The sequence below is a fragment of the Tympanuchus pallidicinctus genome, unplaced genomic scaffold (genome assembly GCF_026119805.1).
Source record: "Tympanuchus pallidicinctus isolate F22 unplaced genomic scaffold, pur_lepc_1.0 scaffold5, whole genome shotgun sequence".
Lineage (NCBI taxonomy): Eukaryota > Metazoa > Chordata > Aves > Galliformes > Phasianidae > Tympanuchus > Tympanuchus pallidicinctus.
In genome coordinates this window covers 68,293,028-68,316,822 of record NW_026294769.1, presented here as the reverse complement: position 1 = coordinate 68,316,822, position 23,795 = coordinate 68,293,028, and the positions used below count along the sequence as shown (strand labels likewise).

Below are 23,795 nucleotides of genomic sequence, written 5' to 3'. Positions count from 1 at the left end.
AAAATTCAGCAGTAAATAGGAGGCCTTCCAAGAAAGATCACATTCTTCACATGATACATAATACTCAGACACTTATTCAGTGCTTTATACTGAAGCAGAACCTACTCATAAGAAAACTGTCCTCAGCAACCGACCTGTGAAAAGCGCATGAACCAAAAGAAATCTGAAAAATAACTCAGTTTAATAAATCAGTATATTTTCGCCTTATTTCTCCAAGTAGGACTCTTTTCATATAAATAATTTGCCTGAACTACTAGAAAAAAATACTACTGTAGCCTAATACAATTACCAGATTTCACACTATTAGCTAGAACAAGGAGTGGAATGCATTTTGATCTTGCTATCTGTCCCAAGGGCTCTCTATTAAAGAGAGCTTCACAATATTTTTTCACTTTGTTTGTGAATGTTCTACTTTCCCACAAAGATACTACTTTATCCTAAGTAGTAACAGGATCAATACTGAAAACACACTTTGCTCATCAGAAGGTTTAGAGAAAGAGGTACGTAATTTAGTACTTTTTTCCATGTTTAAGTTCATTTCTCTTGAATTTTATAACAAAATACATTTTTCAACTTTTAGTAAGAACTATCAATAATAATAACAATTTGACTCCAATCCATGATCAAGCTAAACATATATATTTTTTAGTATATATTCCTTTAAAACTCCAAACAAGAAATTGCAGTGAACACCTGCCAGATGAAAGAAACTTTGTGCATCTTCTTTAGAATAATGTACATAAGCATAAGGACAACAGAACAACCAACAAAGAAATTTTACCAGTGATCTTGTTAAGGCGAGCTCTCTTTGCCTGAAATGAGTTGCCTAGATTACTTTTCCTCTTCTGTGATAACGTGCTCTCTGCCTGCACAAAGGCCATCTTTGGAACATCCACTATAGGAAATCCTACTTTAAACAGAAAGAAAAATCTCAAACTCACATTTCATAAACATAAACAAAATAAAATACTGTAGTATTTCAAAAACTGATATTTGCATATCAGAGTTAAAAAAATCTTTACAGATATTAAAAATGAAATTGAGACAATCTAAAGATTTAGTATTATATATTAACTTACTAGTTGACTCAAAATTTGTAATTTTTATTCATTGTTATCATAAAATGATCTGGGCTGGAAGGGACCTTGAAAGTCATCTAGTTCCAACCCCCTGCTATAGACAAGAACACCTCCCTCTAGATCAGGTTGCTCAAACAACCTGGCCTTGAATACTTCCAGGTAGGGGGCATCCACAGCCACACTGGGGAACCTGTTCCAGTGTCTCACCACTCTCACAGTAAATAATTTCTTCCTGATATCTAGTCTGAATCTACCCCCTTCCAGGGTAGGTATGAGAAACGCAGTTGTCAAAAAATACTAGAACATATTTGCATCAACCCAGAAATTGTTTCAACTATTCCAAAATAAGAATATAGCTTTCAGATTGGAAATATTTTTCTCCTTAATACACAATACTGTTGATTATCTCACAAGTAACAGCAGATTCAGGAACAAGAACCAGAGTACACAGTGAAGCCATTTAAGAACTCACACTACATTCTTGTTACAGCATAAGTAGTAAGTTCTTATACAACTAAGTATCCACTGCTAGGAGATGTTTCCCAACTGATAAACGTTAGCAAATGAAATATACTTCTCTGGAAATCCTAGTAATCAATTGCAAAATTAACTATGTGAATTCTAACTCAACAAAAATAAATCAACTTTTAAATAATCTGTTTTTACCAAATGTGTCACTAGATGTAGGCTCCTCTTCCTTTTTTTGGACCTCCTGCATGATTGTAGAGGTTGATGTTTCTTCCTTTTTTGAAGGAACTTTCAGCCATTTTCTCTCCTCCTTATCTTTATTGCTGTTTGCGCTGGTTCTAGGTTTAGTTCCTGCTTTGTTCTTGGCTGCTGCAGCAGCAGCAGCTTTGACCAAAGCTATCCAATCCTCCAAAAAGGAAAATATGGTAAGTAAGTATTAAAAAGCATCTGCTACTTAGATAGAAAGTACTTATAAACCCAATGAAACTTCATTTTGAAGAGTTCATCAACATATGAATATACTTTTGTGGCTAATATTCCAAGAGCGGTAAAGAGTTTCCCAACTTGCCTTAATAAATCTGAAATATTTTCAGTACACCACAAATGTAAAAAGCAAAACACCTTCAAAAAAAACATTTAATATAGAATATTGGCTGTAGGCATTCTCTGCTACCTATTTTGTGTATCAGAGCTTCAGCAATGTAGAACACTGACCTTTCTCTTATCCCTCTGGATATGAAATACACCAATTCTGCAATTGCTCAAATGTACCCATTACTCAAAACCAAAATCAAGTCAAAACAGAGTCCAGCCACCTGCATGACTGGACAGAGTTCCTCCCATGTTAAATTGGTAAAGCAAAAAAATCTTTTCTAATTGTACCTGAGTTTCTAGAGTAACACAGAGCACTGTCTACAGTTCATAAGTTTCATTCAACAATTTCAGTGAAGTGCTCTATATCACAGCTGAACATTTGGAGCCACATTTAAAGGTAATGAAACATACTGTTTTAGATAATGTCATATTTGATCACGCAAAAACATCCAATGAGTGAACAGCAGAATCTACAGTTCAAATTCATATACTTTTCAGCATGCAGATGAAGTAAAGTCATCTTACAGTCCACAGAGAGAACTGCAAGGCAGAGAAAAGCACTTTCCATTGGTTCAAAGTGATTACATTCCTGCCTTATGTCCCCTGAGTGTCAGGGGATCAGATCTGAAAAATTTGTGTTTATCCTTCTTAAAGTTTTGTGGTTTTTGTTTTTTTTTTTTTCGCCCAAATATTCCATTATTAAGGTAAAGAATTTTTTGTAGATAAATAGCAGGGGATACAAAACTCAGTAGCAATGTTCCCCCTCCACCCTTAAGAATCATGCACCTGAATGCATTTTGAACAGTAATAATTCACTGTGCGGCTACAAAAGCATTTTCAGATTTGCACTAGCTAATATAAAAAAAAAATTTCCCAAGTGTTTTACAAATAGCAAAACTTTTTTTTTTTTTTAAACTGTAAACAAACTGTATTTTAGCCTGAGTATTTCCTTGTTAACATGTGGTACCTAAAATGCCTTTACTTTTATAAATCGTAAGTCATTCAAACATGTTTTTTCCACTCATCACAAATTAAATCCCAAAACTTTTTATTGAGATTTTTGTCTACTTTGATGTACGAGAGCATAACACAGAAAGTATTAACTCTGTGCTGTGTTCTTCCTTCTCCATAGCTAAGTATGTTTAAACCACTGCTCTGCATGTTATGTATGCTGTGTCAAGCTATGCACTCAAATATCAGCAGCTTGATGCCACTCAAGTAGTGTTTTGCATCCCAACCATCAATGCAAACACTCAGTCTAGCTCGCAGCAGAAAAGTTTGGAAGTGCTTTGGCAATGCTTGCACAAGAAGCAGCTACCACAGCCATATGGTGACATGGCAGCCAGAACAACAAAAACACATACAGCAGGTTTTTTTTGGCCAGTCAAAAAGAGCACGCACATTAGCGCAAGTCCACTCAGAGACTTGTCAATCCAACAGGACAAAAAAAAAAAACACAAAAATAAATGAGCTATTTGTCCTGGTGAGGAGTTACAAGACCTGAGGATAGTCCTACATTCTGGCCGAGGGATGAAGAGCATCAGTAAAACAGCTGGAGCTTTGATCTTATGAAGCAAGTGGGAAGCAAAGAAAGCACAGCCTGCACTAAAACAGCTTCTAAACAGCCTTTTCATTTCCAGTCAAGCTGAAGCACCCCAAAATCAGAAATTTCCCAAAGAAGATTCCAAGCTTCCAGGATGACACTGTACTAAACAACAAGTTTTAACAGTAGCTGTTCTAGTGCAACACAAAGGATTTTTGTTTATTTCATTTTTTTTGTTATTTTCTTTAAAGCACAGAGCTTACAAAGAGTGGCAGACCACATAACTACAAAGCAAACAAAGGTTAAACTTCCAGAAGCCAAAGCAGAGAGATTAATCGTGGTGGGAATCTACAGCAGGATGAATTCTGAAATCTGCCTCTGGGCTGCTGGAAAGTACCTACTCTACCAATCACAAAAGTAGAACATTACATATCACAGATATCAGATAAACTAGCCAGTAAATCTTAACAGCAGGACTTGTTACTGGTGCATTCTGTATACATAAATCAAGAATCCAGATATAAATACACTAAAAATGAAGAAAGAAAACACTTCTTTTAAAATAAGTTTTCTTATCCCTAGTGTTCTGACTTCGTCACTTTAATGGCTAAGGTTTTGTAACTGCACCAATTTCACATGCAGTCAATTTTCCGCTTCCCCACAGGGTACCACTCACAACAGTATTTCTCATTCATCTACTGTTTTAAGAAGCTACGTTGCCTTCCATTTCAAGATTAATCTTTCAAATAAGCTGAGAGAAATTGGCAGAAGTAATGGGAAGCTGTATTTAGAAGACAAAACAGTATTTAATCACTACTGAGAAAAAAATGATGTTTCACCAATTAGATCCACTAAATCAAAGCACAGGAAATTGTACAATCAATAAATATGTTAGTAGAAATTACCCAACAGCCTTGCACACCAATTAGTTAAAATACATTTTAAAGTACTCCCTTGCATAATCTTTAAGCCCACAGAAGCAGGAATACAAGAAAAGGCTTATTCCTAAAACCCAACCCTTGTGCCAAGAACAATTCATACACATCATTCTTCCTTCACCTACCTACAACCAGAATCTCTATGCTTCTCCACAGCCCTACAGATTCAGCTGTTTTCTCTTCCCTGACACACCACATTTCCAAATTCTCACACATTCATACATACACATACATAAAACACCATCAACCTATTGGCTGGCTGATTCCAAGGCAAGACTGGACTCCTTACCCTCACCTTTCAAATACTAAACAGTCTGTCCCACCTACATCTCCGCTCACATTGTCTCCTGCCATCTTCTTTTTTCCTGTGTGCCAAGTGTAAATCCACGCTTTTTCCTCAGCTTCCTCTTCCTGCGTGCCAAGTCCCCTCCCTCTCCTTCAAAACCCTCCTCAAAACTCACTTCTTTTGGTTCGACTTCCGTCACTAATCTCAGCTCCGGCGCTATCTGCTCCCTCTCGCGCGCCTGATTACATCAAAGATAAAACAAAAAAACATGAAACAGAAAAAGTAAGTTATCTGAATACTTCACATGTGCTCTCAAAAGGGTAGTCTAAATATCCCCATCTTTATTTTCTTTCTTTACTACTTCCCCCGCATTTCTGGTTGATTTCAATAAATCTGAGTTGCTCTGCAGAGGAACCTCATTCATCGTCCCATTGCATTGAGCTACACAAGTATTATCCACTCTTCTTAGAATCGTATTTCCACCCTCACAGCTAAGTCTTGTACCAACACAAACTCAGAAGTGGTAGTCAAGCATCAGTGTTTGAAATCTCTTACAAACATACTGAACTCAAATATGGCTATTTTACTTGCTTTTGGAAGTAGTCCACCGCTGTTATTGCCAACAGCCTTAAAGTTACTGAAAAAAAATACATGTATTCAAATAAGCATTTGCCTCTGGAGAGGACAATCACTGCTCCTGTTCTGATCAGATAAATTTTGTCACACACTTCTTTTAGCTGGATAACAAATCAAACTATTTAAGAGCTAAAGTTAAAAAAAAAAAAAAAAAAAAAAAAAAGGGCCTTTATTGCTTTGCAAGGAATTAACTAGTCCCTATTTTTTCTCTGTCCAATTTAAATTCTGTATGGTCTCCGTACAGCCATTAAAAAAAAAAAATCTTGCATGTGTCCAATTTGCTCACATGCAAGATCTCAAAGTAGTATTTTAAACATACACTCATCTATTGAAGCAAAATTTTTCTTTGGAAAAAGAAAAAACAAAAAAGCCATAGCATAAGTGCTGGATCTGCCAAATCACATTATTCTACTGCGATCTTTTTAAATATCCTTTTTTTTTTTTTTTAAACTTAAATTATTTCCAGTAAATGGTATCTCAGAGTAAGCAATGGAAAAAATCAGAAACATTCATGTGAGTTCTAGGCCTTGTTAGAACTCCATTTCAAATAACTGACTCAGAAACAAAATCTTAGATTACATTTACCTTCTTAAAAATCTATGGAAGTACTTTAAAAGGAACATTTTTGCCATAGCATAAAGATGCAGTGAACATAAAAACATTAATTTTGCCTTTGAAAGCTACAGCTTCGTACCTTCCTATAGTTTTGCAGAACAAAACACTGAGACTAGGATCAATCAGCGTTGTAGAAAGCTTGTGCTGTTGCTTGTGCTGTTCTTTCTGCAAGACAGCCTTAAAAATTTTAAATTCATCTCAAGTGTAAATTTAGCCCATTTAAATCTTAATTGAACCTACCTGTATTCAGCCACTGAGATGAAACTGACACATATCTCTTGGCTCAAAGTAGTTAACTCTGAGCTCCCAGGATGAAGTGTAGGACAGAGTAAAGGACTTGATGACATTGTTTCAGAAAGAGTATTTTAGTTCAGTTACAACCACATTACCCAAGTTTGCCTTTTTATGAAGGAAAAGGAAATATTCCAACTTCCTACCTGAACGTTAAATTGAAAATATTGTTTTGATTATTACTTGGGGGGGTCAACAGAGTTACTGTAACACCACAGCGAGAAAACACTAATAGTGTGACTGTGATTTTAGTTTAATCCTTATGGAAAGGTAGTTTAAATACTGTGGGTGTTGCCTGCACAACAGTTTGATGTTCTATCTGCAGATGATCAATGCAAATATACAACCAACTGCAACACAGAGGCCAGAAACACAGAAATGTTCTCAGGCCAGTCCATCTGCTTTATCACATGAACAAAATACAGACAGACAACAGAAATTATGAAATAATGAATTTTGTTCATCAAGTTAAAATATTCTGGAGACACTGGGAACAAATAGGAATAATTTTTAAAACTTCTTCTGCATCCTAGTCTCAAATTATTTCAGTGATTTCTTCACTAACTATAGTTACCATGCAAGACAAACACAATAGCATTTCCACTGAAAGCATGCAGCAGTGTTAAGTGTTGCTTTTCTTTTGCCAGTAAAGATATGCCTACTGATTAAAACATATCCTCTACTTCACAGCCTTCCTCCACTTCCACTTCTACTCAGCACCTCTATTTCATCAGTGACATAGAACTGTTCAGAGATAAATATTTATCTGTCTCCATAAGTTCTGACAGAAGGGAGAAAATCCCACTGAACAATGCTGTTAATAAGAACATACAGTGGCAAAAAATCTACCAGTGCAGCAAACAAGAGGGTAAAAATAAATAAATGGAAAATCACCAGCACAAACTACCAACAAGCTATAGGTTTTTCCTGAAGGGCCACAAGACAAAGGAAAAGGTCTCTGGATATTTCTGCTTCTATCAAGTCTATTAGACAAAACTCTGGAACAGATAAGCCAGCAATGGAGTATACAGCAGCTAGGCATTTCAAATAAAGGCAGGACTACTTGAGCAACACAATCTGAAGTATCATCCATAAAACTAGTGAAGCACGGCAATGCAAGTCCTAGAATAAAGACTGCAATCTAGAACTAGTTGTCCTAGATAACATTTCTACTAATCCAAGACAAAAGAAAATAAATCAATCAATATGAAACAAAAAAAAAAAAAAAAGATATCTAATATTATTACCTGCCCTTTTGCATCCTCAGGCATAGATTTGATATGCATTCTCTTAAGACATCGAATGACACCATCATAGAACTGTACTGTGAATGTTCCTAGAATAAGATTTATGTAATTACTACAAGGTAGTTAAGAAACAAACTCCTTATAATGAAAGTTTTATCAAAATATTTTGTAGGCAAAATGAACGAAGTAAAAAGATGTTATCTACAAGCAGAATCAAAAACTTTTATGTAAAAGAAAATCCTAATAAGACCTTGCTTTTATATTTGTCAATCTTTGTCCACTTTGATAGTTTGAACCACATTTGTATGTCTCTACACTTTCGTTCATAATTCACTGAAAGTAATACAGGTATTTAGACTAACACAATAAATCAATAAATCAAATAAATCACAATCAAATTCTTATTTGCTTTAAAATACAGGAAGGTATTTGTTTTCTTTTTTTATTCTACTTGAGCTCAGTAGAAATACAGCTCCATTAAGAAGTGCTAAATTACACTGCTCTTTTACTTTCGTGCTTTCATTATTTTTTCTTCAATCATTTGTATTTTTAAAAGATCACTTCCTGAAACAACTAAGAGAACTTCAATGCAGTGGTGGTAGCCCAGTCAACAATAAGAGCACTATATTTCTAACTGTACAAGCAATATCCTTCCATTGCTGAGCAAACATTCAGCGTTTTATCCTTGAGATAAATTTCAGTACTCTGATTTCAGACAGATAAAAGACCCTTACTAAATTTGACAGAATAAACATTTTCAACACCACATTGAGGCAATAAGGAAAACTTTATATGTATGTGTTTGTTTGTATGGGTTTTTATTTTGTGGATTTTGGGGGTTTTTTTTGTTGTTCTAAGTTGACTACAGCAATAGCTTAGTATAAGCACAAAGTCCTTACTGATGAACCATACATGAATACATACCCTCCTTATTAATTGCTTCAATCTTTGCAGGGTAATATCGACAATCTGTCCAACGAGCTAGGACTTCTTCACCAGGCTTAAAATCCTATTAAAAAAAAAAGTTATTAATATTTTAAGCACTTAAACTTTTTCCCACAAAGACTTAAACATTATATACTAGGGAGATTTGATGCAGGAAACCAAGTAGGCCAGTTTTCCAAAAGCAGTGATAACCAGAACGGACGTGCCACTTACAACAAATTCTTCATCGTCTTTCAGCCCTTCTTTCCTTAATGCTGGTCGCTCCAAGGGTCGCAACCTGTTGCTGTCCCAGTAAATCCACTCATCATAGCGATGACTCCAACGTTCAAAATGGACCAGCATCTTCCCCTCCTCATAATCTATCTTCTCAATACGAGATGGATACCTTGAACAATAAACGCAAACTGATATTCAAGAGTTTTGGTGCTCTGGGTTTGTCTTGCATATAACAGCACTTACATGACTACTGAAAAATTTATACTAACAAGTTACGCTAACATTTTGTATTGAGAAACCTCCAAGTCTAAAAGAAATAAATAAATCAAGATGCTACATGTTATCCTACTATTAGTTTAAGAGTGATCTATACACATCAGTGATGCCATCAGCTTTATCAAAGGATGCAAGTCTGAAACTGCCAGACTAAAGCTGCCTGAAATGGGCATTAGAAGTTTGTGTTCTAACAGCTTTAAAACCTGTGCTTATTTGAAGCAAAAGCCTGTAACAATTTTTGTCATATGAGGACAAGTAGAACATAAAATAAGTAGAACATAAAACGCATCCATTACTTTTAGTAAATGAAATACTTCATTAAGCCATTTCATGCATTGCAGACAAATCTGAGCAACTAATCAAATCCAGAGGTCAACAGAACACTCTTAGTCTAAGTCACTTTTTAATTTGTGGATTTCACTGACATTAAATTTGATTCACAGAGACCTTTTTTTGACAATCACCATTTTGTAAGCACGCATGCATTGAAATATGTATGCCCCTTAATCTATGGGTTTTCCTCACAGCAAACGCAGTAGTATGCAATCTGCAGGACTAATCAGGACAACCACACTGAGTCCTAGGCATCATTTGGCTGTGGCAGATGCAACACATTCTGACAAATTTTTATTTCAGGAACCATAACAATTTGGTAATGTTTTAAGGAAAAAATGGCAAATTTCTTTAACTTCAGCAGTAAGTACTGAATCTCTCTGCTTTAACAAAGTGATGTACTGCACAAAACCGAAGCAGGGCAGCAAGTCACAAACACACTTTCCCAACCAAAACTCATTAGATACCCTTCTACTATATGAAATGCAGAGAAAATTGGAATGAAGCAGAAATCAGTTCTTCCTACATGTAACAAGAATACTGAAACAAATTCATAAGTGCAAAGAATTTCTGAATTAGAATATCATATTTTCTCCAGAGTTTATGATCTGGGTAATACAACTGAACTAGAAACAATTGCTCATGTCCAAACAGCTAACATAATAGAAGACCAGAGGAACATATGGATGACCTAAAGGTAATAAAAAACGCATTAAAAGAAAGGTCACCACAAAAAGACAGCTGTCTTCCACTTTTGTTAAGAGATAACCTGTTCCTCAAACAAAATGTCCCTGCTGAGGAATAATAAAAAGTGCAGAGTCTGAGCAATCAATTTTCAGTCCTAATGCACACCTGAATAGTCAGAAATGCATTCAACATTTAAAACGAAAAACACAGTTATTGTACATTTTCTCTTAAAATACTGAGGATGATGAAAAAAAATCTTTAACACTATGTTCCAATTGAATATATTAAATTTTCTGGCAACTATAAGGCAGAGGGCATTAAAATAAAAAAATATCAAACCCAACTTGTTCCTTCACCCTGATAATTTCTCCAGACTTACTTCCTCAGTTGCTTCCCCACATACAGCAGCTTCCCAATGTCTAAACTTTTCAGAACCAGGGACAGAAAAATTCTCTTTGATTTTCTAGGTTATTACTGCATCAACTTCAGCCACATCTCATTCTTACACCAGAACACGTGAAGAATCAACTGTCTTATTTCATTTCAGTCATCCATGTATTTCAGAAATGTAAAGCGTCTTCATAGCCAATTCCATAAGTTCCTAACATAGTTCCATTCAACTTCACAAGCCAACATTTCAACCCCACGCTCCAGATGAGTTTTCCACCCTACTAAAAAAATGTTTTCATTGATAAGAATTCCACTGAACTTTTCCAGAGGAGCAATATGATCAGCCTCCTTTCACTTCTAAAGTAGGTTGATAACAATAAAAAAGGAAGAGTGAAACTAATATGTTCTACCAAGACAGACAGCAAAATTCATAGGTCATAAAATCATGTCATTTTGGTTTAAGAAATCTCACCTTGGTAAACATACTGGTTTAACTCTGAAAAAGAGAGTTTTAAGAACATAAAGGCAGACAAGAATTGGTTTTCCCCGTCTCTGACCATCATTTCTTCTCAAGTCTACAGACTTCCACCCTAATTCCATTCTATTACATTACTTTCTTTGCTTTCCAAAGTCCTTTGACAAGTAACTAGTCAGGATGTGTCAGAATAAGCAGGAAGAGTAGCAAAGGAAAAAGCAGCAAAAAGCAGCAGGGACATCTGGGTCCATCCCCTGCTCAAGCAGGGATATGCAGAGCAGGGTGCCAAGAACCACATCCAGGCAGCTTTTGGAGTTCTCCAAACAGACTTTATAGCCCCTGGGCAACTTGTAGCATAGTTCAAATGCCTGCACAGCATAGAAGTGCTTCCTTATGGTCAGCTATAACTTCCTTTTGTGCCCACTGATTCTTGTCTTGGCTGAACACCACTGAAAAAAGCCTTGCTCCATTTTTTTTTTTTTTTTTTTTAGTAAATTTATAGTTACTACAGGAAACATATGGGTAGCAACATTACCTGTAAGAGTTCCAAACAGAAGCAAAAGACTAGAAAAGTACTTAACAGATTGAAGGAAGGAAAAACCCTGAAGAAGGACTTCGAAGCAATCAAAAATGAGAGCTGAAGCACAAAAATGAAAAGCACTGAAGCAGCAGTAGTGAAATGAAAAACAAAAGCAAAGGTATTCTCTCATGACATCAAAAAACTGTTTAATGAAATATGAGAAAGAAGGTGATACAAAACTATGGCTGCTTTATGAAAATTGAATTATTTTTCTAGGCATTTCCACAGTAATATTTTAGTTGTTATGACACTGTCCTACAGCACTTCTCTTGCTAAAGTAGGTTTAACTGCTCATCAGCAGCACAATCACCATTTTGAGAACTGTACTTTGAAGTAAAACAGAAAAGAAAAATGAGGAGAAGATTGTACAATCCTGGAAAAAGAAAACAGAGTAAGAAATGAAATACAAGAGATTGCTTGCGGCAAGTGTACGAAGTGAAGATAGTTTTAAGTAGAATTCAGCTAGTCAAGATTCGAGACTAACGTATTTGGAGAATAAAAATAAAAAGAGAGCAAAGCTGGAAGTAATTAATAAAATTAAGGATGCAAAACATGAAGTCTCACTAGGATAAATCCAACTCAAAGTTCATTTTCCTTTGAGGAATACAGGTAGTGCTAACAAAGCCCTGATACTGCTTTCAGACAGCTAAAACCTAAAACAACAACATCACAGTGTCTTTATTCCAGTAATCTCTGCTTTTTCAATGTGTGTTAAGACAGTGATGACAAGCTCGATAAAGCCAAAACCTGCACTGAAGTCCAGACCTCAGGGATGCATGTCTTCAGAGATCTCCCTGCCACTCAAGCTTCATGCCACTATCATTAGGCAAACCAAAGATAACATTGTATGGATTTAGCAACAAGATGTTGCCCTCAACATCCTTTAAAATTAGCCACATAATGTGCCACAACTGTATAAACAATTGTGCATAAACAGCAACATTTCACAGCACCAATCCCACAGTGGAAAAGACAAGAGCACACATTGCAGAATTTACTATTGGAAATGTTGCACAGAAGCCATCTGTGCAAACGAATCAGTAAATTATCCTCTAAAATATTGAGGAACTTGTGCAGGAAAAAAAAAACCACACTCCAGTTCAATAAGGAAAGTGTTTTTCCTGTGGCAACACTTGTTGGCTGCTTTTATTTTCACTAGTGTGCAAGCATACGTGAAACTGTATTGAATTATCACAAAAGAAGTCTTGTCCAGTTGTTGATTTTAAAGAGAGAATAGGGGAACTACTGATAGTTGATAGTTTAAATATTCCATGTTCTCTGTTCTCAAGTTCCAGAGATACCAACTTTTAGGAGTTCTGCAACATTTCAGTGAACCTGCAAAATGTGTATGGCTTACAAAACTTACATCATGAAACAAAATTGCTCCAACACTCAAATAGGAAAAAATAATGTGAAAATTTCCAGTTCTTATTTCCAGAAAATATATTTTTTTCCAGTCAACCAATAAATAGCCACAACTGTAATGTTCTTCATTTTTATATTGCCTTACATTTGTCCCTTCAAAAGTCACAACAGCCAGTAAATTACCATGTGAGGTGGGAAAATAGAGATTTCAAACTGTAAATATGTATGCAAAAAACACTACGCAATTTCTCAGTTTGCAGCTAAGAAAGACATGAAATAGACACATACTTCCTGTTTTCACAATAATGTATTAAAAAAATGTTTCCTTCTGCCTCGTAGAGGATAAAACAGTAAGTGTGCTCCATTCCGACCTATCCGCAAATAGTCTTCCTGTATTAAATAGTCTGCAAAACCTATTCCTACCTCCCTACCTTCTACCCTACATTTTGGCAATAGTCTTGTGCTCCTTCAAATAACCAACTATCAGGCAATCCAGTCAACTGAAATCTAAAGCGAGGTCTAAAAACTAACTTTACCCAAAGCATTACAAGGAAGAACCTTCCTTTCACATGTTCTTCCTTCACACATCCTTCCCCATTCAGGGGAACTGGGGTAGCATTGCCCCTTTTGCTGTAAGCAAAGATCAGGTTAGTGACCACATGAAGAATCTGAACACCCATAAGCCTACTGGTCCTGATGAGATGCATCCCATTCTCTATGATATTTAAAAAGTCACAGCAATCAGGTGAAGTCCCTGGTGACTGAAGAAAGACAGCATCACACCCATTTTTAAGAAGGGTAGAAAGGATATCTCAAAACTACCAGCCCATCAGCCTCACCTCAATGCTAGAGAAGATCATGTAGTAGATCCTCCTGGAAGTTACAGAAACACATATGGAAGAGAGGAAAGTAAACAGGATAATCAGCATGGTTTCAACAAGGACAGATCACACCTGATGAAACTTGTCTCTTCTTATGATGGTGTAACTGCACCAATGGACAAGGAAGAGCCACTGATATCATCTATCCAGACTTCAGAAAGGCCTTTTTACATGGACCCCTCCCCTAAAACATCCTTTCCTTAAATTGGAAAGATATGGATTTGATGGGTGGACTATTCAAAGGACAAGGAACTGGTTACAAGATTGGTAACCAGGGGTCAATGGCTTGATGTCCAGATGAAGAACAGTGACAAGTGGTGCCCTTCAGGGGTCAGTACTCAGACTGATGCTCTTCAATATCTTCATCAGCAACATCGACAGCACAGTTGAGCTCACCTCAGCAAGTCTGTGGATGACACCAAGCTTGATTGGACATAAGGAAAAACTTGTTAACACTAAGGGTGGTAAGGAACTGGTTGTTCTGAGAGGTGGTGGACGCCCCATCCTTAGTGACATTCAAGGTCAGACTGGACTGGGCTTTAAGCAATACTTCATTAAGAAGTACTGCTGTAAGACATCCTTCTTCACTGAGAGGAGTTGGACCACATGACCTTTAATGGTCCTTTCCAACTCAAAAGAATTTATGGATTTTATGGTACTAGAAAAAAATAAGTAAAATAAAACATGCCAACTCAAAGTGCTATTATTCTGACAATTAACTTATTTGAATGACTTTTTCCATTCCAGACCTTTAAGAGCTCTGGAATGTGCCTGCATGCCATATGCCTGTATTTCCAATGGTATATAATTCACAGCTTAGATTTTTCCACACACAATTAACAAACACTACGTCTCAGAAAAATAACTGTCTTGAAGGCATTACCTGCAACTTATGGGACAATCAATAGTGAGCTGAAGTCACAAGAAAACAGAAGAAAGAATACCTACTATTAAATATATTAACTTTACACAGACTGTGTACCACTTCATGGGAGCTATCAGCCTAAGAACCATTCTTACAAATGGGCACATAGTTACAATACACAGTTCTACCACTGTTTCATTTGTTTTGTCAGTGAGAGGTATAAGTAGCTGCCCATGTGTATCACTGTTTATGAGATTGTAAGATATCAGCTATCAGTGTTAATGAAATTATAAGAAACCTCAGAAAGCTTCCACTCACTCAAGGCAGGGTCACTGGCAGAATCACAGCAGGTTGCCTAAAGCTTTATCCAGTCCAGTCTTAGAAGCTCCAGCATTGGAGACACCACAAAGCTCTTTGGGCAGCCTGCTCCACTGCCTGTCCTCATGAGGAAAACCATTCTCCTTGTATCTACCCAGCCTGAAACCCTTCTTTCAGATTCTACTGTCATCTCTATCTTCCCACTACACACTAGAGCTCGTCTAAGTCTTCATCATTGGCATCGCTGGTTGGTCTCCTGAAGTCTTCTATCCTACAAGCTGAACAAACCTAGTTTACTCACCTCACCCTCATGGGTCTCATGCTCCAGGTCCCTGACTACTGACTAATTTTCTATTATCAGTCAATCCCACCTCCTTCACTACTTGCTGACAGATGATCACGTGGACTTTGTTTAGAGCTGCATTTCATAATGAATTCACCTCTGCAAGTTAAAATTTAACAAGTGAAACAAATTCATTGTCTCAGGTCATCTCCCCTGTAACTCAATGTTTTTCAGTTCATAATGAAGCAACTGGGATCACTTCCAAAATAAAGCAAAACAATATGAAAAATAAACAGTCTCACTGACAGCCTGCCTTTACTGACAAGTTTGTCTGTGCTTTCCACTGCTCAGTTCTCACACACAACAAACATCGTAACCCAAACACTGTCTGCAAAAAACTTATTTTTAAAAGCAATTAACAGTGAAGACCCACAATATCTCCAAAATTTAAGAAATTAAAACAATGTATCAATTTCCATTAGGTAAATTTCAGCAACTGCTGAAAATTTACATGCTGTAGAAACATCTCCAAAAGCAAAATTCATGCAGAATTTTAATAATTATGCTCTTCTTTAATCAAGAAAAGATTATCATTTAAAATTTATTATTTTGTGAGCATTGGATCTCTATATAACAGGAGACTTTCTTAAAAAACAAAAGCAAACCCCCTTTTACATTATTATGATAACAATGTTATTTTTGAGCAAATGCTTTTCTTCACTCTGGTTCTTGTAGTAATACTGCTCTTCATTTTTAGCTTTACTAAAAAAACAAAGATTCCATATATGCTAAGCAACTTTTTTTTTTTTTTTTTTTTTGAGATATGTTCTATTTCTGCAGGCATATGAGGGGAATGCCTATAGTGTACATATATAGCAAGGATTTAAAAAGCATCCACCACCACCTTATGCAACAGTTACACAGCTAAGAGACTGTTATCCTAAGAACATAACAGTAGCTCTTACCTAAAAAGCTTTTTGGTTATGTGCACGAATATTATTTTGTTTGAAAAAGAGCCTTGTTCCCACTATCCGACACAAACGCAAAATTTGAATATTAACTTCCTATTCCTATATATGGCATCACTGTTCACACACGTAAAACTTGACCTATTCTATCCAATAGTCCAGATGGTGAATCAGTTCCTAGAAAATTTAGAATAAACCCTATTCTGCCTGAAAATACCAAGCACTCAGCTACAGTTGCTGCTGGGCATTCAGTTAAAAAATGAGTAATTTGGAAATCTTTCTACAGCAACAAATAAGAACTGTTTTTTAAAGCCTATTTTTCCTTCAGAGAGTCTTTATTAAGACAAATTGTTTGGCTGTATTTAAAGCCTTGAAGGAAAAAAAGTTAAGCTTTTCTATACAGACAGGGAGTAATCCTGGAAATAACAGTTTTCTCATCACATAATTTGGAGTTAGCAGGATCAAATATTTACATGAACATTAGGATGCTCCGTTCTCCAAAAACCCATCAGAGCAGTAGGTACAGGCCTTTACACTTCCCTAGTACTAACCAGTTAACCAGTCATGCTTGGCAGCTAAGAAAAAGCTTTTGGATAGATGCCCCAACTACTAACCAGACCTTCTCCAAACTGAAACATCATGGTCAGCATATGCCATGAAACTACTTTACTTGCATTAATTAAATTTTGACTAAGAATTTATCTTTCAAAGAACTCCTTTCACAACATAAAAGCAGTGTAGCAGCATCCTTGTGCCCAACAGGTTCCCATTTTATACTAACAGCTATTACAGAACACCTGGTGGTAGTCACAGTTTTAAGCACTTTTCTCCTCCAGCTGTTTGATGCAAACATACCTTACCTGCTCCACGGACTCTGATTAAGGATGTTTTCCTTTCTTAAACTAGTTTTACAATCCTAGGATGTACAACAGTGAAATAGAAAAACCTCTTGCATACTTTTAAACTTAAAACAAAATTAGTCTTCAGTCACAGAAGTCTGCTACATTAACACATCTGGTTATCTTGCACATCACACTGATGTACTCTAGAAATGTTCTTTAATTACTATGGTTTCACAAGCAACTAAAACCACAGATCCCATAGAAAAGTGCTGTTTGATTTCTGAAGAGAGAGTATTTACTTACACCTCGAAAGTTTTTTTAAAAAAGCATCCATAAAGTTATGAAGTTCTTACATAAAAGAGACAATCAGTAGATATACTATACTTTCAGTTGAGCATCAAACCATACAATACACACAGAATAATTTTTTTTGCTGGCAAACACTACACAGGGTCTTCCATACCATTTTTGTAAATAGTCCAGTGCCTCCAAACGAGCACCAATCTCAAATGTGATTCCAGGACGATTTGGAGGCTTTTTACTCATCTTGATATTCTTTATCACTACCTTTGGAGGAAAAAAAGAAAGATCATATTAAAGCACATAACGGTGTCTAAAAGGTGCCACTGACAGCAAACACATACCAGAAGTTGGAAACATTACGAAGTTTCTCTCCAAATTTTCATTTTATTGCTATTAGATGCTTTGCCTTTGGTAATGTACTTAAGATCTGAACAAGGCATTCAAAAAACCTGTTTTTGATTTCTCTGCGCCTTCCTTTCAGAAAAACAAACAAACAAACAAACGTCATCAACCTAAAGCCTAACTCAGAAAGACAAAACTTGTGCTCACATCTGAAATGTTATGCTGTAGATCCTTGATGTGTTTTTGGAACATACTTATTGGAGAGACTTAGAGTAAACCTCGAATAAGTCATAAAAAACAAGTTGGAAAACCAACCACTACAAATAACACAAATGAAAAGACAAACATAGCCTAAAAGGCAAGTTAAATGAAACTACCAAAAACAAAGGGAAAAAAAAAAAAGGGAGTGGGGGGAGGCATCTTCAGCCTTTCCGTGCAGTGTTGAGTCTCATTCTTACCACTAAGTATGCTCCATTGAAGACTGTCTTACTTTTTTCAGTAATTCAGTCACTGTCAGAAAATGATTTTCCTGCCCTACTACCCTTATGACCGCGAGCGGCCGTTCCACCGCCGCCGAGCACACAGCAGCTGAGGAGGCCGCAGGCTCCCGCCGCACGCCCACTGAAGGGTGCCAGGCTGCACGGCCAAAGCCTTCCTCGCCCAGACCACCAGCGAAGCAGCACCAGAACCCCAGTTTCTCAGCCGGGCTCAAGTGCCCGAACCGGCAGCGCGACCCCAGGCAGCCGCCTCAGAAAGGGAGCGGCCCGAGGGGCTCGCCGCCGCTTGCCAAGGACGGCGGGCACAAAGGGGCGCCGAGCACGGGTGGGCCCCCACCGGCCGGGGCCCCGCCGGAGAACCAGTACAGGCGCGGCCCGCCGGATCCCGGCACGGGAAAGGCTGCAGGAAAGGCTGCGGGAGCGGCCCGACCAGGCCCGGAGACCGTGAGGGGCCGCGGGAGCCCCGAGCCAGGCCGGGCCCTCCCGGAGGGTGCCGGAGACCGGGGCCACCCGCCCCGCTGCCCGCGCGCTCCGCGCGCTCCTTACCGCCTCCTCCGACTGTCAAGACGGCGGCGGGGCCCTTGACGGCCCGCAGCCCCGGCGCGGCACCCGCTGCTCCCGCTCGGCGCGGCGCGGGGTGTCCGGCGCGGTGGCCGCCCTCAGAGCCCCATCCTCCCCGCGCCCCGCCGCCGCGTCACCGCTCTGCGACGGCTCCGCGAAGCGCGATAGGGCGCCGCCATGCCGCCGCCGCCCCCGGCACGTGACTGCGGAGCCGGTGACGCGGACGGAGGCAGGAGAAGGGAGGGAGACAAAGAGAAGCTGCCGCGCGCGTGCCCGGCCGTGATTGACAGCTGCGGTGGAGGCGGGCTCGGAGCTTTGTGGAGGCCGTTGTCGGTGGTTGGCGTGGGGCTTATCGCCTTGCTTTGCGTTGACTGAGAGATAAGAGCTCAGGCCTGGCGCTTGGGTTCTGTGCTGCTGCTCTGGGAACCATCTCACGGAGACAAGTCAGCGATTCCACCTTCCCGTTCCTTTGCTTAATACAGCTGAGAATACTGCTAAGCTTTGTAGTAAGAGCATGCTGCTGGCTCATACTCAACTTAAGAGTCCACCAGGAAGCCCACGTCCTTTCCAGCAAATGTGCTTTCCAGTTGCATGGCCTCCCGTGCATCCTGGTGCCTGGAGTCAGTCTTCTCTGCGTTCAGGATTTTCAGAGAATCACAGAATGGCCGGGGTTGGAAGGGAGCTCACGGATCATGAAGCTCCAAACCCCTGCCACAGGCAAGGCAGCCAGCTTCCATGTTTAATGCTTGATTTTGCAGGGATGGATGCTTCCAGCTTTGTTGCAATGGCAAGAACAGCATCATTGCACTCCTACTGGTGTGATGTTCACATAGCAATCATGTTCCCACAACCTCGCAAAGAAGAAACACAAGCTTCCCACTGTATGTGTGTTTCTGGAGAATGCATAATCTGGATTACAGTCAGTTTTTGAGCAGACTTAATGGCAGAGAGCTATTAAGTAGACCAAATTAAAATACGTATATATTTGAGTGGGGCTCAGTCTGCCCCACTCGGTTTTGAAGTTGGGATATAGAGGAGTTTGAGCTCCTTCAGAAGTAGTTGGTACAGAAGTGCAGCTCTTGGCACTGTCATTATCTGTGCTCCACTGGGTTTTCATAGGACAGGTTCCCTCTGCACATCATGCAGTACGTAGAGAAGTTGGGTAGTGTTGATCATGAACTGCACTGATTTGGAACCTCAGGTGCCTGTGAACCGTGGAAGAACTTTGCTTAATCCCTGTGAGGCTTCCTCCTGTTGTAAGAAGTGCAGTTTCAATGTGCTTTTCCCCAGAAGATATATTACAGAACAGTGAGGTTTGTTGTGCTGGCGATGAAACCCCTTCAGCAGCAATGAACATGTAGCATCAGGATGCTGTTAGATGCTTCTGCCTGAGGAGAATAATATGGGGGAAAGATAGAAGAGCTACAGGAGATGTGGCTGAACACAGGTGGGAGGTTGAGTCAAGCCAGGGGTTGAATGCCAGAGATTGTCTGGGTTAGGCTCTCATATCAAATGAGAAAGCCTCCGGGTGATGTGTGGTACCATCACCTCACCTCACCTCACTGCGGGAGGTGGAGGCCAGGCTGGTGGCAAGCTTCAGAGGCACCAGGACTAGGGTATTTAGTTAACTGATAAAAGCTCATCCACACACCCACAGAGGAGCACAGAGAGGCAACGGCAGCAGGGAAATCCCCCAGCAGCACATCACAGTCCTATTTTCACTGAGTAGAGCCCAGCTGCTGGAAGGATCAACCCTATATACATGTATATATTTATACGCTCACTCATGGAGTCCATCCTGCTCAGCCAGAGAGAGGAAAAGTATCCAAGAGCTTTTTCTAATTTTTAGCAGAAGAACATCTCAGATATTTAATCTAATCTCTTGGGAAAACATAGTATGTATGGCTGTGTTCCTGTCTGCTTTGTCTTTTTCTTTCTCCTTTTACTTATGAAACTTCTGCCAAACTTCAGGTTTAGCAGAGGGATAGAGGCTTTACTATATTACCCCAGCCTGTTTTGTTAAAGTGCTCAGGTGGGCAGGGAAGGGCAACCTAGTTGACAGAAACTCTGTGCCTCCACCCCTCCAGACACAGCACAGGCAGGCAGATGCACAAGAGCAGATCTCATTATTTCTGCTCCACGCAAAATTTGGTGCTGAATTTTTTACAAAGCACATTGCCAGCATTGTGAATATTATACAGACCATTAATTGGAAACCAAACTAGATAGGAGATTTTATCTTGCTAGTCAGTGACTCACAGACTTGGAGGGGAAGGAGGATTTCATTATCAGCTGAGCATGAGCTCACGGTATGTTGTTGATGCTAAAAAGGCTACTGCAGTCTTTGCAGAGCACATGCACATAGAAATACTGAGTGGGAGTGGGGAGGTGACATAATCTTTGTGCTTGTCACCAGTACATTGTTATTAAAATAACCAACTGCTCAGGAGAGCCGTCCAAAAACGGAAGGGTTTGGAAAAGATTTGGGAAAATGACCAAACAATTGGAAAAAAATGTGTTATGGTGTGACACCCAGCCATCGGTTTGCTTATTTTGTGATTTATTTTAATTGTGAGCAGTTGTATTCCAATTGCTCTATAAAAAACTTCTGTAAATGTCAGATATTATAGTCACAAGGTGACAGTCGTGGACTAAACCTCCATCTTTGTTTTTACATTTGTTATTGTAGCAGGGCATTTAAAGTGACTGCTGAGGCTTGTATTTAAATAGTGACTGTGTGGTCTCCATTTAGCAAACAAGCATCAGAACCTCTGCTCCAGTCAATTTGTTTGTGTACTGAGCTTAGCTGTAGTCTGGCTCTGCTCTGTCATCATCTATCCTTTTCCTGCCACTTCCTTTGTCCATTTTGATACCCTGCTTGGCATCAGTTACACCAGCCCTGGTCTTTTCCACATTTTAAAGACACCTTTAATGTTTTTTACTCAGTTTCTCTCTAGTTCTTTGCAGGATGCACATAACTCAAGAAATGACTTCTCCCAGTGAGCTGGCCATTTGCTGTACAGGTATTGCCACATCACTGTGTTTTAATGCATGTTGGAGAGGTGACATGAAGCTATAAACCAGGAGTTAGGTTCCCTTGTCGCAGTATTGTAAGTGAAGTATGATGAGGATGCTAAGGAGTGAGGACTGCTAAAGCCAGGTTAGTAATAAAGTGTGCTTTTATTGCTTTTATACAGGTAATGCTGACATCAGTGAAAGAGTCCAAATCCAAAGAAAGAAGAAAGATCCTGAGAGGCAGGTAGTTATAGGTTACCAGGTTGTTACCCCCTGATGCAGCAACTCTGGACAAAGGCAGCTTTGCTGGGCCATGCTGCATATACTAAAGTACCTCCAGTGCAGGCATTTGATATTTCTTGTGGGCACACTCAGTATTCACTGTGCTATGAATATTGTTTCCCAGTGAATGTTAGACCTCCTGAGATTTCATTGTGTTTGTGTCTTGGAAGCAGTGCTGTGCAATGTGTTGCTTACTTCTGCCTTACATATTGCAGCCATATGTTTTGGGATGTGTTTTGGTTTTGGAGAGGTCTGAACATGTCAATAAACATTTTACTGAATTTATTGAAGAGCCTTGTTAAGAACTGTACTGAATGGAAAAAATTGCTTATGCCTGCTCTGATTGTTCATTGGTTTCCTAGTTTATTTCCCTTTGAGACTGAAATTCAACTTCTAACTTGTGGTGCTTAAGCAGAGCACTTCACTCACAAGCATCCCATATCCCATGGGTAAGTTTTTCATAGTCTGCCATTTTTAAGGGCTGATCTCATGGTGGATGAGGGAAAGGGACGGAAGGAAAGTTTTGCCAAGATGACAACTGTATTGGAGTCGCTGTTTGGGTGCTCTGAATGTTTATCTCAAACATGGAGATATTGAGGGATAATTCTCTAAGAGAAAGGGTGAGTCTAAAGAAAGGGTGAGTCTAATGGATAAATCACTACAAAACTTGCAGTCTAGCAAGGAAAGTTTTGCCATGAAGTTACCAGTACAAATGTGCTGAGAGAATTTGCAACTTCAAGTGAAGGAGAATGTAACTCCAAAACTCAAATCTGTTCAACCTCTTGCCATCCAGCACTGAGAATGAAAACAGATGTCACACCTGCCAGCAGGCACTGCCAATCATTTTGCATCATCAGTGTTACGTTTTCCTATCTCCTTTGTAGTCCTGGTGTGTCTGAAGGGCTGTAGGATGATTGTCAACACAGACTAGCTCTGAGTGTCCAACTCTGCTTTTGGTCTTGCAAAACATTTGTTTATGGGATGTTTCTTGTTTATTGATATTTGTCCTTTAGGTCTGTGCTGACATCCCATTGACAGTTTTCTAGAAGTTTTGGTCTAAGTTCTCAATTTCTTGCTAGGTCACACTCAAATCCTTGATCATTATACAGTGCTGGATAGCTTCCATTCTGTAAACCCACTCTGCCTCCAGTATATCGTGATCGTCTATGGTATATGAAGGCTGCATGTGCCTTTTCCTCTCCCTAGCAGTTGAGTTAGTCCAGGAAAGCACCTTCAGTTCAGCTGGAAATGTGACAAGTATGACATAGGAACAGCTGGAAAAACTGTTCCAGAAAAAGTTCCAGAAAAGCCTGCAGACTTTCTGTACAAACTTCACAATTTTGGATTTTGCTTAAATACTGGTATATAGACAGAAAGAGATTCAGTCACTGCCAGTCTGCAGTAGTTATTTACATACAAAATGAGAGATGGCTCCTAAGGATGCTGCATAAAACAGCATGCAAGGCAGACATTTTAAAGAACATCATTAGAGTATTACTTCCAATTGATACCTGTCTTCATTTACACACTCAACGGTATAATTTGCTATGGAAATGACCATGGCATCAATGCTATCTGTAGTTTTCCATGACTCAGGCACCATTAACTTTCTCAACTATACCTTTTCAGTATATATTATCTTTTAGCATTATATAATATCTAGAAGCCTTCACT

General features: G+C 38.9%; 1 protein-coding gene across 8 annotated transcripts in view; it reads right to left on the bottom strand.

Annotated features, from left to right (window-relative positions):
• The window catches only part of PHF20L1 (PHD finger protein 20 like 1), a 49,742-nt gene extending 30,791 nt beyond the window's left edge, over positions 1 to 18,951 (bottom strand). For 3 of the 8 annotated variants that reach the window (XM_052703769.1, XM_052703772.1, XM_052703773.1), the window contains exons 1-8: positions 18,810 to 18,950; positions 17,585 to 17,688; positions 8,856 to 9,027; positions 8,622 to 8,706; positions 7,698 to 7,786; positions 5,084 to 5,146; positions 1,746 to 1,953; positions 782 to 910 (exon numbers count right to left, since the gene is read on the bottom strand). In XM_052703769.1, the coding sequence (XP_052559729.1) occupies positions 782 to 910; positions 1,746 to 1,953; positions 5,084 to 5,146; positions 7,698 to 7,786; positions 8,622 to 8,706; positions 8,856 to 9,027; positions 17,585 to 17,667 (829 nt within the window). In that variant the 5' untranslated portion in view covers positions 17,668 to 17,688; positions 18,810 to 18,950. Of the gene's footprint in view, positions 1 to 781; positions 911 to 1,745; positions 1,954 to 5,083; positions 5,147 to 7,697; positions 7,787 to 8,621; positions 8,707 to 8,855; positions 9,028 to 17,584; positions 17,689 to 18,809 lie in introns of all 8 variants that reach the window. The other 5 variants (XM_052703770.1, XM_052703774.1, XM_052703776.1 and 2 more) reach the window with 4 other exon arrangements.
• Positions 18,952 to 23,795: the final 4,844 nt, after the last annotated feature.